Here is a 13,995-nt window from a genome sequence, read left to right on the forward strand (position 1 = left end):
AGAAGATTAAACCATTCCTTTCCAGTCAGCCTATGCTCATCATCACACCGCCCAGATTAGTGAGATTAGTCTATCTTGACAATCCCGCCACGCCGAAAGCTGTGGTTTATTCATCTTGCATTTTGTGTAACACAAAATCAACTTCTTAAATGATGCACAAATTGCTACATACAAAATGACCCAGAGCACCGTTATGAAGTCACAGTTGTTTCGTTGTGATTTTCGCTACTGCCCTAGCAGCAACGCTTCCCGTGTTGGCCGCCGCCCCGCCCCGCCACAGTGGTAAGATTCAAATAACATCGTTCTCAAAAGTTCATATTTATAAGAAATATGATGAACAGAAATAAATAAATAAATAACAGTCATAATAGTCAAGAAAGAGTGACACTATGAACTACGTCTAACAAACTAAGCGAATATATACGAGTATACGAGACACAAGCGCACTCATACATTTAATACTAATTCATCATTAATAACAACAAAAACTGAGAGATAATATTGTATGAAAACGATGAATAGCTGCAGAAACTCCAGTAGTCAAACTGTTTACATCGTTGCTTCGAAACTAGGAATACGCTTCATTTCTTCCTGCTCTTCCTAGATGTCTCCATCAGGTTGTACTCTTTCTCTCCTGTTCGTATTCTTGCTCCGGTTGATAAGTGTCCTAATAGCTGCCTCTGCCGCTGCCTGCATGTTTAGCTGAATTCTTTGAAGCAGCTGGCCTTCACACAGCAGCGGGGGCTTGAGTAAAGCACAGCCCCAGCACACAGCTACCCATTAGTTGACCAGAGCTCCAGCCTGACCGCGGATAGTTGCATCTGAAGACCAAGAAACAAATTTACGCCAGATTGATCTTTATTCGGTATGCTGATTGTTCTTCTTTATTATAGTATGTAGTTAAGGCTGAGGTTTTTGTGAAATTACTTAAGGCCAGTGGTTCAAAGCCTTGTGTGGCATCATGACCAATACATGATACTCTCCGTGCTCGGCAACTTGTCATTCTCTTATATTTCATCAGCAGCTATAATGATTATGTATTGTAACGATGTCAGGAACGACAGAAAACAAACTACTATTGTTTATGCTGCTGAAGGCTCTTCTAGATGCAACTTTCCATTGGTGATGTTTGTTTTTCGTGTTTTGACCCCTTTCTTATCTGAGAGGGAGGATGTGACCCTCTTGGCGTATTTACTTGTTGGTCTTACATGAACAGTAGACGGAGGGGTAGGCATGGGGGTCGAGGCAAAAGCGGTGGAGGGCCGGAAGGTAGTTGTGAAGCTGGAGGGATGTTGGTTGGTCCTTTGCGGTTGCCAGTTGAACGTGTGGGACGAGCTATGGTGGTGTGTGTGCAACTTTACAGCGTCGGTGGGTGTGGTCGTCGGGTTCGAATGCCAGTCAGGTGTCCCAACTGAGGCAGGTTTAGGGTGTGGACCGTGATTCCATTGATATTTCTTGTCATGGAAGTGTTCTCTAACGTCTTTGTCTTGGCCTTCGTACTGATCGTCGTCTTCATATGATGCGAAATGGCGATGTTTGTCATAGTGGTCTGGTTCATACGGCTGAGCACTGGGGAGAGGTTGAAAGGGTGGTGGCTCAACATACGGCTTTAATGGTTGAACGGGCTGCTGGATGAAAGGCTGGCGAGGAAGTAGATGGTGTGGGACGTGGTTGTGTGGTACAGAGTGGTGTGGAGTATGGTGGTGTGGAGCAGGGTGTTGTGGGGCAGAGCGGTGTGGAACAGAAAGTTGTGGGGGAGAGTGGTGTGGGACAGGATGGTGTGGAACTTTATGGTGTGGGACAGGGTGTTGTGGGGCAGAGTGTTCTGGGCCAGTGTGGTGTGGAACATGATGGTGTGGGGCAGGATGGTGTGGGGCAGGGTGTGGCCTTATTGGTGCAGGCTGGGAATGACTTGCTTGCTGATTGCTGACAGGGTAATGTTTGATGTGGTGGTCACTGCGGAAGTTGACAGGGACGACGAGAGGGCCGCGGTGAGTGTTTGTTTGTTGCGGGTGAGTCCTGACGTGGCCTGACGGATGGTGGCCTAGCCTGCGTAGCGCCCCGGGATCAGGCACCGGGATTGGACGACTATGAGCCACTGTGTCACGCTCCTCTTGGTCCTGAGCGAGGTGGCGGTTATTTTTCCAGGGCAAGTCAACGGCTTCAGCAGCGTCAACGGCGGCTCTCCAATGTGGGTTGCTGTCTAGATCCAGCTCAGAGGGACGAGGCATCGAAGGCACGTATCTGAAAAGGGACGGTTAAGAAATAACAAACAATCAGACAATTGACGAGTATATCTTATTGATTACTGTAAGGCAGAACCTTCTACTGATTAGCCTAACAATTTATAGATTTCATCCTTTCTCAAGTCATTAAGATTAATCTTGGATACAAACTATTTTGTAAAGTATCATCCAACTCATAAGGTTCCGTAGTGACATGAACCATCTCTTGCGAAACTTACGGACTTTCAGACCCATCTCTAGCTATGGTGCCTGTTTTCAGCGAGACGTAGGAATACGCGGAGAGCAGCAAGAAGAATAAAAGAATAGTAAAACCCAAACTCTGCACAACATTGAGGCTGACAGTGTCAAACAGCGGGAGTAACAGCAGCTTCCCTCCGTTACCATCATCCTGCGGCAAGACACACTGTTAGAGGGAATGCTATTGCTTGTGTTGCATATTATTTCACATATTCAAAATCTTACTTAAACTGAAAACTACCACGTGATGCTTACAAACTATCATATTTTTATTTCATGGACGGTGGTCACCATATCTTAACTAGCAATGCAGAATTGTCACCATAGGAACACTGAAGTCGTCTTACCACAACTTGTCGAGCTGATGCTTCCACGCGATCCAAGACTCCGTTCACCGTAGTTTCGTTGATACCCAACACTTTTGTGGCGTGTTGCACTGATTCCAGGCTCATGATGTACTCAAGCAGGTGTGATAGACTGATCTGTACCTGCTGTAATCTTGCACCATTTACATGACCGGTATTCATTTTTGATGCCAGATCTTTAAAGTTCAGGTTGGAGGCAGCTTCAACAAGGTCTACTATGTAAGCTACCTCGTCGATGTCGAATTTCGATACAAGATCTGTAAGGTTCATTTTGAAGGCCTTATCTGGCAGACCCAGTTTGGAGACCACGTCTGTAAGATTCAGCTTGGAAGTTATCTTTTCAAAAATGCCTTCAATACCAAACTTTGAAAGCAAAGGAGAAAGGCTCAACTTTGAAGTCACAGCAGAAAGCTTATGGTGTGAAATAAAGTTCAGTTTGTCATTTAGAGGCTTCATATGGATGAGGCTGTTAAGAAACTTTTCTTCTTCTTTGAAGACTTTTTTCGTGAAGGACTTTGACAGACCAAACTTTTCCAACACCGATGACATCCTCGTGATTAATTTTTCGAATTTTGTAGAACCAAAGGACGTGTTCAGAAGGGATGGCATAGGGCTAGATCGTGTACTCTGCATGGATGAGGAAGAGAGCGATGCAGGCGCCATTGTGGTTAACTGCGTCTCGCTCAGTAAGACTGTAGGAGTGCTGTCAGCTGATGCCTCAGTCCTGGAATCTGGTCCAGTGGGAATGGACGTACTTTCCTGAGTTGCCTTTGGAGGAATTCTAGGAATGTTCTTGGTATGTGTTTCCTCTTCTGGAATAACGGACTCCATTTCGGGAAACATGGAGTCATAAAACACTGAGAATGGGTCCTCGTTTGGCCACACTTGCTCCTCCTGGTTCAGTTCCGTGCTGGCCTGAGAGTGGGAGGGATGAGTCTTGGTGTGCTGCAGAACCTCGTCTTTCCTAGTATGAAGGTTCTTGTCCGTGGTGCCACTAACTCTTCTTGAAGTATCTGCTAAATAAGAGTCACTGTGTGATACCCCCGAGATGAATGTCCGCCTTCCAGCAGGAGGAAGTTGATGTGTTATTTTTGGCGTGGGCTGAACAAAATAGTCATAATTCATTTGAGGCTCCTCTGCAGAACTTGACTCCTCCCAATTTTGTCCAACTCCGTGTTGTCTCGAGAATGCCCGATCTCCTAAGCTGACGCTAAGAGGCTCTAGTTCTTTGCGGGATTCCTCTCCAACAACAGCGTCACATGACATCACGATCACAGCTACCGCCACCACCGCGGACATCCATCGCCACCCCATTCTGAAAAGAGTAAGCATGCATTAGTGACGGCACAGCCACGATTTCGTCGATGGTGATGTAATGGCTTCTGCTCCTTTATTATGTCGACAAAGCAATATGTTATTCTGCCTATCTCCATTGTAAACAAAGGTTGGTGGTGGGAAGTGTAAGTGATGAGTTATCTGCCTGACGGGGAGTAGATCTGTGGTGCGAAACGTTAGGAAAAGGATTCCGTGATAAACCAATCGTTGCCACTTGGAAGAAACTGTCACTAGGCTGGTCCTGCGTCAGCTCTCTGATTCTTGAATAAATGTGTGTGTGTGTGTGTGTGTGTGTGTGTGTGTGTGTATACGTATGTATATATATATATATATATATATATATATATATATATATATATATATATATATATATATATATATATATATATATATATATATATATATATATATATATATATATATATATATATATATATATGAAATGTTTGTTATAAATATTCATATATTAAACTCTTTTTTGCACTATACGACGTCTAACACATAGAGTAATGGATTGCCACCCTAACAGGAGGAGCCCGGCAATGGTAGCACCCCGCAGGGCTCACCGTCTCACACGCTACCATTGCACGGTGAGGAACCCTTCTGTGCCTCACAGACAGTTGCCATGATATCTCGCTCTTCTTTACAGAGATAATCATGCAAATTTATCCTTGAAGTTTCAAGGAAAGCTTGATAATGTCTAACGCTCAAGATCTGAATATAAGCACTGCGCTCTCCATGGCGGCAGACAATTTTTGCCCCAAAGCCTCTAATCCTTATGTTTAATCAGTTTAAAATGGTGCGTAAGATTTAAAACACTATTTACTAACTAATTATTTAGAGTGTGAGATTGTTTCATAAGATGATTTAAAATGTTGCGAATCCTTGAACGCATAAAATATGAACATAACACAGCGATGTGCAAAAACAGCCACGAGTCTGAGGACATACAATTATAGCGTGCAGCAGTGAAAATAGTTTCGCGCCATGAGGGGCGGGAAGGGAACACTATCAGGACACTGGTGGCTGAGCTGGCCCCGGGACGCCTTTCCAGAGAAACTTATTGGGTGACAAGCCTTTTATACTAAACTCAGCTACGATAAAAATCACATTCCCGCACACTTATCAATGCCAGTCACGAGTGGTGAGCATAACAGCTCCGGGCGAGCCAGTGAGAGCAGAGCCGAATTTCCTCGCCGCAATGCTGGTACGTGGTGACCCAGTTAGGACAGACTTTACATTATGCTTCATTAGAAAACGTGAAAGTCATGGTGGCAGCGACATTCCAAGAAGCAGATGTTGTGGCGCACCTGACGGCGGCGGCGGAAACGCTGGTGCTGGTGGTGGCCGTATGGCAGGGGTTACAGGTCAGTGCGTGGCTGGAGGCGACTGTGGGTTCGGGTTGGGAAGAGGAGGAACGCTATCCAGAACGCAAATATTCATATTTAAAACAGCACGAGACAGTCTTAGGAGGTGCGCCCGGAAACCAAACCTGTCTTGCGGAGATCCCACTAGCGGAGCTGAAATTTAGCCATTTTACCTTCAAATATTGTAATTGTAGAAAAAAAAGTCAGATGTATTTGCAGTGTGCGATCTGAAGTGAGTTACCTGGCGTGACATACAGAGGATCGAGGCAGCTGCTGCAGGGTTTCCTCATTCACAATGACAGGTGTTGGTTATCAGGGACGGTCATAATTGTACGTACATGCATAGCAGATGAAAGAACATAGTGGATTACTGTAACAATACTGAGAGATATGCAAACAAAATTACTTTTTAGTTTTTCTTCGTGAACATTTTACCCTCAGTAATAGTGAGGCGCGGGCGACGATGTGCTGAACGTGTGCTAGACCACACTGCGCGTCCACTTCACGATAATATGCCTGCGGTCTGAGTGATACGAATGGTCACATAACTTAAGCACTACTGGACCATATTTTCTCGGTCGTTCACACTGGTTGAACAATAATGACGCTTTTCTTTATCTTTATTACTTGACACTCCTCACGGCTCCATTTTCATAAACCGTGTGGGGAGAGGCGGGGCAACACACCGTAAGGCCCGCCAGGGTGTATGCGATGAGACCTCAACCCTTGCACCAGCTGGTGGACTGATCCCTCACGCACCACATGCCTCGCCTGTCTACATAAGAGGGTGTATCTTGTTCCTCTTTCTCTTAGGCTTAAAAATTTCGATAATGCGCCGTGAGAAACATGACGAGGAAATGGGAGGAGGGGCAGGGATGAAAAGATAAATGAGCCACACAACCCAAGTTCCTCAAATTTATATGAAAATTAGTCGCCATCCATTTAGGACTTAACTCACGTCAGACAACATACGAACTCAGTTGATAACGGTGCAAAATAATTTTGAACAAAAATGTTGGTGATGTTAATGAAATCAACCTAATTTGAGGTAATACATCTGGCTTCCTTGAGTGGCATGTTGTAAAAGGCGATGCTAAAATATGCTCTTCATGTGGTTTCCTCCTAGTTCCTTATCTTACTGCCTAACAGCAGAAATGAAAAAAAAATGTGAAAGACAGCTATTTGATGGTAAATACTAATTTAATTTTTCATCCTGAATGAGTTACACGCACGCGCACACACACACACACACACACACACACACACACACACACACACACACACACACACACACACACACACACACACACACACACACACACACACATTAAAGGAAAGCTAAGTGTGGTAGTGTTTAAGGAGCGTGTCGTGGCTACCTTGGGGAGATGCAGTCTTACCTGAAGTTATAGTCAGATCGTCACCGGTCTGTACAACGAATGATTAGCCACTTCACCACGTGTGTTTCGTTCACCTTCACATAACAGAGCAGCAGGAAAGTTTAAAAGCACCAGTTTCAGCTCCTTGTGCATATAGTCAGTAGTCCGAAATATCTGGTGACAGTTTACATGCCGCACGTGATATTTTCTTCCTTGTGGGAAACAATGGATGGGAAGAGGAGCAAATATTTAATGAATCATTCACCAGTCCGTATACTGATTACGTTCTGTCACCAAGGGAAGGGAAGGAAGTAACCATCCACAGTCACCGTCCGGAGCACACCGTGGTCAAGAGCTGGCGAGGCTTCTGAAGAACAGCTTGCAGACCAGACTGTAGCTGAAGTGCTACTGAGCGCGAGCACAACCACCGACGGTATAAGTAGAGATGCTCCTCCTTCGCGCGGCCCACATGGCCATCAGGTGTGTTGTTTGCGAGGGACCCACGGGTTACGGCGTGATGACAGTCCTGACCCGCCTCGCACCTCCTTACTTTCTACCCTCATCTGGCGTCCTACTGTGCCTAATATTCACACACACGTCGTGGCAAAGCCAGGTGCTCGCAGCCAGGAGAGTATTAGTGGTTAAGTTCGGGTTCAGCAAAACGACTACTTTTCCTTGATCTTCTTCCGTGTCACTTCTTTTCTGTGACCATCTGCCTTTTAGGTGAAATCATAATGTAAGGGTTCAGAATATTAGAGACCTCTGCTTTGTCTTTCTGCATAATTACCAAACAAGGTTACTGACTCCTCAGTTTACATGCTTTAGATTGATGTTTGGAAAAGGAATCATAACTGAAGAACATGGATACAGGAAAGTATTGCCGTGACAAACAATGGACAGACAACAATCACGAGCGACTATAACTGGGGAGGGAAAAGAGTGCGGCCAGTCATGCTTCCTTCCCAACCAGTGCCTTGGCCAGCCGCGGGGCAATGATCACTGCTTCCCACTCGCCTTCCTGCCACTGTAATAATAGTACGGGAAATCCTCTGTCTGATTCTCCTCATGACACGTCACTGATGCACACATACACACAGCATCACGTATCGATATATGGTAACACACAACAAACAAAGAATGAATATCAGTCTTCACTGTTGGCATCTTCCGAGGTGGTCACGAAAAAAGTAGCCGATTTCTTTGTGAAGCAGAAACTTTTCGTCATTGGCAGTGTTGGGCAGCAACCACATACCATTTTCACTTGGCAACCACTTACCTTTCCCTGCAGCATGTGTGTCACTGGCGATGTCGTCTGTTCGTGTTTGCAGAAAAAAAAATGTGAGAGTGCATGTTCACGTATTTACAAGTGCACGTATGCAAGGGAGCCACTTTATAAATATTCATGTTATTCATCTTTCCGGAAAAAAAAAAAAAATTGTGGCTCACTTTGAAGATTTCCTCCCGCTACGTCACCACAATGTACAGCTGGTGGTGGCGTGTGGTGGGGAGGGGCGGGAGCGACCCTGTGTTGTGGGGGAAGTGTGTGGTGGGAGCTGGACTGATGTAGAAGGAGATGATTGTGTAGTGGGAACGGGATTCTGCTGTGTTAGGGAGTGTTTGGTAGAGGGAGGGCCTTCTGCTGCACTAGTGGCGAATGTGTGATTGGGAGGGTTCAGAGGTATGAGTACTTTTAATTTAGGTTGTTGTGTGGAGTAGCGAGGTGTGGTGGGATGTGGCGTAAGATGCACCACACACAGATGTCTAAAACGCAGGTGTCACGTTCTGCTGGTGATGAACATTTACTCTAGTAATACATAAATCAAATTAGTTAAAAGAATAGAGTCATTCTTTTCATTAACAGAGAGAAACACGTGACCAGGGTTGGTATGATAAAGGTGGTAGGGTCATAGTCACGAGAACCATTTTATTCCCTTCCTTGTCTTCTTGGAGGTGGTGACATTAACAGAGTGTTGATGTCGTTTCAGTTAAGTCCATCGGGCACGTTAAGAGCAAGACGGCGCTCCGTCTGCTGTCGGTCAATGTTACGAGGAGCATTCACGACCCACTAAGTGAAACTTAACCGCCGTCTGGAAACGGAAGATTTACTATGATACTATTTGTGGTTGGTTTGAAGGGCAGCGCACTTGAAAGCCAGAGTCATGGAGGCTATTGCTGGGTTTAAAGCTATTAAACAAACAGACAAAAGAGTTGAATAAAGATTTTTCTACCTAGCAGACGGGTGGAAACTTTTCATCTGGAGCCAACAAAGCAACAAATATGGAGAAGTTTCAGGAATATATTGGTTGCAAGGAAAGTTTGGCGGATGATTTATTTTGTTCTTCGTACCGCAGAGAGCCACGAAGTCTCATATGTAGGTGAACACTCAAGTAAATCTTGCCTGAGACTCTACAACCGTATCCTGCCAACTACAGCATGACAGATATAAACAAGAACATAAGAACATAAGAAAATAAGGAAAGCTGCAAGAAGCCATCAGGCCTACAGGTGGCAGGCCGTGTGAAATATACCTTCCTATCTCCACCTATCATCCCCATCCATAGATTTATCTAATCTTCTTTTAGAGCTCCTTAATGACTCGGAACTAACAACTTGATAACTGGGTCCATTCCATTTATCTACCACTCTGTTTGGAGAACCGATTGCTTCTAATCTCTTTCTTAAACATAACTTTTTCAAGCTTGAACCCATTATTTATTGATCTATCCTGATTACTGATTCTGAGAATGTTGCTTACGTCATCCTTATCATATCCTCTATACGACATCTATCAGGTCCCCTCTTACCCTACGCCTCTCTAAGGAATGTAAATTTAAGGGCTTCAGTCTCCTTCCATAAGGAATACCCCTCATTCCCTCCATCTTTTTAGTAATTCTCCTTTATACTGATTCTAACAGACCAGTGCGCCAGTGACTGTTTTTTCTCGGGATGGGAATGATCGTCGATGGTGTACCGTCTTGCCATGATAATGCAAAAAAAAAAAAAACAGTTACAGCATGAGAGACATTGGTACATTATTATATTTTGTTTTCTAAATGTTTAAGATATATCAGGTGGATGATAAAAAATATAATCCTTCATATTCGAAGGACTGAGTGGAGAGATTAAAACGATCTGCTTCATTGGTAGTCTTCATGTAGGTCATTTAAAGACCTCATTATCTATTAAGTTTACTTCAGGATGTTAAAAAATCACTGTTGACACTAAACCATGCTATAGTTACAACATCCACTGGAGGTCTGCACGCTGGACGGATCATCATTATCATTACCAGTCTCTAGGATTTCCCTGCAGGCAAACACATAAGATAATGGTGTCCATTTTCTGAAGTTTCTTCCCTCCCATGGTGTCTTTTTTTTTTTTTTTTTACTATTTTCTTCCTGACACACACACACACACACACACACACACACACACACACACACACACACACACACACACACTAAATGATCATGTGGCTAACGTTTTTTTTCTTCTTCTTCCTCTTCGTCCTCTTCTTCTTCATCTTCTTTTTCTTCTTCATCTTCATCATCTTCTTCTTTTCTACTACTACTACTACTACTACTACTACTACTGCTACTACTGCTACTACTACTACTATTACTACTACTACTATTATTACTACTACTACTACTACTACTACTACTACTACTACTACTACTACTACTACTACTCTTTACTACACAGTTATTTTCTCAGTAAAACTTAAAGAACAACAGAATTTCCAGAAGCATCAAGAAGTATACATTTTGAAGCATCCAAGCCTCACTGGTTCAGACTGAGCAGCTTACGGTAAGTCTCCTAAGTTCTCACGGCAAGCGAAACATCTGCCATCACCACTAGCCATCGAAGCACAGCCTACCTGCTACTCATTTTCAGATCAAGAGACTGATTCTGCTCATACTCCAGGGAATGGTTAGGCTGGATGTACTTAGGGGGCAGGATGAAAGTGTGCGGGTGACTGTTAAGAAAGGATTGTTAGGAGAATGGCAGAAAGGGAGGCTGAGTTCCCGTGTGTGTTCCTTCCACTAATGGTGCAGAATCCATGTTAAACTGTCGCTAGATACACGAATGCGCGCTTGAAAACCACAGTGACTTCCCCTACTTTATAAGGCGTGTTTAAAGTAGTGAAGATGAGGCGCCAACACGTTTGAGAAAGCGGTCTGAGCAGATGCACGAAATCAGGTCAAAATAAGTAGTGTAGGAGAGACACTGGAGGTTGTTGCTCAGATGAAGGGGGATGAGGGTGAGAGATGCTCGTTTAAGATGTGATAAATGTTGGTCACGACTAGAGCAGTACAAATGTTGGTGTGGCGAGCAGCACTCTCGTTACTCAAGATAGCAGGCACCGGCGTGAGGGGGAAGACTTTTTTTTTTTTTTTTTTTTTTTTGTTCTGGACAATTAAGTGGTTTGATTTGCATACCGTTCACTGTGTGTGTGTGTGTGTGTGTGTGTGTGTGTGTGTGTGTGTGTGTGTGTGTGTGTGTGTGTGTGTTTATGTTCTTGCTTTTCCTCTTTTATCTCTGCCTCTCATCTTGTATTGCTTGACAGTTAGTTGTTCCCGTCTCGCTGATCTTTTATTTTTTATTTTTTTATTTTTTTTACATACTTCTTTTATTCGTACCGTTTCTTCCCGTCTCTCTGCATTTTGCTGTGGAAATTGCCAGGAAGATTCTTTGACTAGGACCAGTTGTAAGATTTAGGTCGCACCTGACACCCTTTGTACTTGAAATTTTACAAAGCAATTTGTTTTCAATCTCTCTCTCTCTCTCTCTCTCTCTCTCTCTCTCTCTCTCTCTCTCTCTCTCTCTCTCTCTCTCTCTCTCTCTCTCTCTCTCTCTGACCTCTATTTCTCTCCATATCTGTGTTGCTGCCCCCGTCATTTTCCTTTCTCCGCCATGTGTTCCGTGCCCTTAAATTCTCCGAAGGCTCTGGTTCCCTCCACATCCGCTGCCTCTCGCTGAAGGGTCAGAGATCACCTTAGTTGCCAGTCGTCATGTTCGTCGTCTCCATGCTCATGATACAACGAGTATGACATCTGCGTAATCTGGAATACCTATTGAAAATTTCCATATGAGTTTCTAAATATCTCATTTTATAAATCACTCCTTAACAGGCGGTAGAAGAGATGGACCCTGTCTGTGTTGTTTACTGTCGGCGGAGGTAACGCACCCACTGTAATAACACTGTCACAGGACCACCGCCCGAAGAGGAAGTGAGGGAGTGAACGGCAGATGGCAAGAGTTTCACCGGGGAACATGGGTTATTCGTGCTCGGGGACGGATGACGCTCCTTCCTCCTTCCTCCTCCAGCTTAACTCCGTCGTGATCACTCGTTCTGTTGATTAGAATGGCTCCCGATGTGGCTACACTGGCGCGAAAGTTTTCCAGAGGCAGCACTGAGTTTCTTAGAAATGACAACGTTGTACTCTGAATTGGTACCGTAGTGTATAAGAACAAGATAGCAAACAGTTACATTAGATATGCCAGTCGTCGGGTACACAAAATATTAGTTAAGGCAGTGGTTTTATAAGACCGTCATTATCTATATTCAGTCCTCGCCATCCACTTTTTTGCCAGTCACGCCCTGATTGGATATGGCTTGAGAAAAGTGGCGTTACTGACAAGCAAACAAGCCTCAGTCTGTGGGCGGGGCGGCGAGAATCGTAGAATGGCAGCTCAAGTCACGCTGGTTTCTTTTCCACGATCCTCGCCTCACAGGTGGATGGTGCGCGGTGCTGCATGTACCTGCAGGCTGCGGCGATAACGTGGTGATGTTGTGGTGATGATATGGTGGTGATGTGGTGATGACATGGGTAATAGCGTAAGTGTATATTCATAAAGTACTCTTTGATAGTGTGACTTTCTTTTCGTGTGTGTGTGTGTGTGTGTGTGTACTTATTTATAATTTGACATAACTAAATCAAGCACGTAACTCTTATCTCATATATAGAAAGTTGTCTTTTTTTCCTTTTTTTTTTCACACATCACTTCCTCGAGTGTTGTTTTTCATTAATTTGTTGTTTTATACGGAAAACTGTGTGTGTGTGTATGTGTGTGTGTGTGTGTGTGTGTGTGTGTGTGTGTGTGTGTGTGTGTGTGTGTGTGTGTATCTAGCCTGGAGTAAGAGAGAGAAGGAGGCTGCTGATCCACCCACTGGCCGACTTTCTGTGTGTTATCATCAGCACGGGATGATGAGGGATATTCTCAAGATCAGTAGTGAGGTGTCCGATGGCAGGAACCGCATCCTCAAACGCTCCCAAGTTTCTCCTCGATTGCTTCTATCAGGCTCTAGTAAATGGTATTGGGGTTTTCAAAGAAGTTTTCATTATTAAAGTGCTGTTTTAACAGAGATTATGTATCATCGATGGAAAAAAAAATAGCACTATAACAGCCCGACCAATATTTTTTTGTGGGTTTTAAAAATGGTATTTGTTGAGAGCGCGTAGTGTTGAAAACAAACATGAACATTTTTTATGTCTTATTAAAGAGTTTTGAATGAAATGAGGGCGAGTTATGAAATATATGTTTACTTGCAGTTGCAGAATGGTGCAGTTGGACATCGTGTTAGATTACCATAGTGAAATGATAACATGTTTATTAAATTCACGGCTTAAAAGGGGAAAAAGTAGTAATTATGATTATAATTCTTTTTATCTATTTATTCATTTATTTTTTTTTTACATATTCATTTACCATTATTATCACCATTTTTTTTTAATTGTAGTTTCAGCACATTAAGAAAAGTAAGGCATGGCCTACTATGCTAAACACGTGGCAGTGCGTGACTTTCATGTGGCGCGGTATGTGTGCGCACTGCGCTGGGCCTAGACGAGCCGCGAGCTGGAGAGAAAATCCGAGAAAGGAAGAAAAAGAATATCATTAAGAAATTAAGAAAAAGAGTATTATTACTGTGTGTGTACGTGGACGGCAGTGAAATTTCTCTCCATGCTCAAATTCAAAGTCAAAACTTTTTGCTCTTTTTTTTTTTTTTTCGTAGGAGACTGTTTACGTGCTACAGTAAGCTGGTTGCCATGAATATGAAACGGAG

General features: G+C 43.7%; 1 protein-coding gene across 1 annotated transcript; it reads right to left on the reverse strand.

The window, feature by feature from the left end:
- Positions 1-307: 307 nt before the first annotated feature.
- On the reverse strand, positions 308-7,569 carry LOC135110990 (uncharacterized). The gene is made up of 4 exons (XM_064023821.1): positions 6,948-7,569; positions 2,831-4,163; positions 2,465-2,634; positions 308-2,244 (listed from the first exon to the last, which is right to left on the reverse strand). Exons 2-4 carry the CDS (start codon positions 4,160-4,162, stop codon positions 1,083-1,085), a joined length of 2,664 nt encoding a protein of 887 aa, XP_063879891.1. The 5' UTR covers position 4,163; positions 6,948-7,569; the 3' UTR covers positions 308-1,082.
- Between the last annotated feature and the right edge of the window lie 6,426 nt (positions 7,570-13,995).

This window comes from Scylla paramamosain, chromosome 21, assembly GCF_035594125.1.
Source record: "Scylla paramamosain isolate STU-SP2022 chromosome 21, ASM3559412v1, whole genome shotgun sequence".
Classification (NCBI taxonomy): domain Eukaryota; kingdom Metazoa; phylum Arthropoda; class Malacostraca; order Decapoda; family Portunidae; genus Scylla; species Scylla paramamosain.

Bases quoted from the DNA above. Each gene is read 5' to 3' on its own strand.
- LOC135110990 (XM_064023821.1), bottom strand. From the start codon at position 4,162: ATGGGGTGGCGATGGATGTCCGCGGTGGTGGCGGTAGCTGTGATCGTG. The intron at 2,635-2,830 runs GTAAGACGACTT...GTCTTGCCGCAG, and splicing joins CATCAGCTCGACAAGTTGTG to GATGATGGTAACGGAGGGAA. The intron at 2,245-2,464 runs GTAAGTTTCGCA...GTCCCTTTTCAG, and splicing joins AGAGATGGGTCTGAAAGTCC to ATACGTGCCTTCGATGCCTC.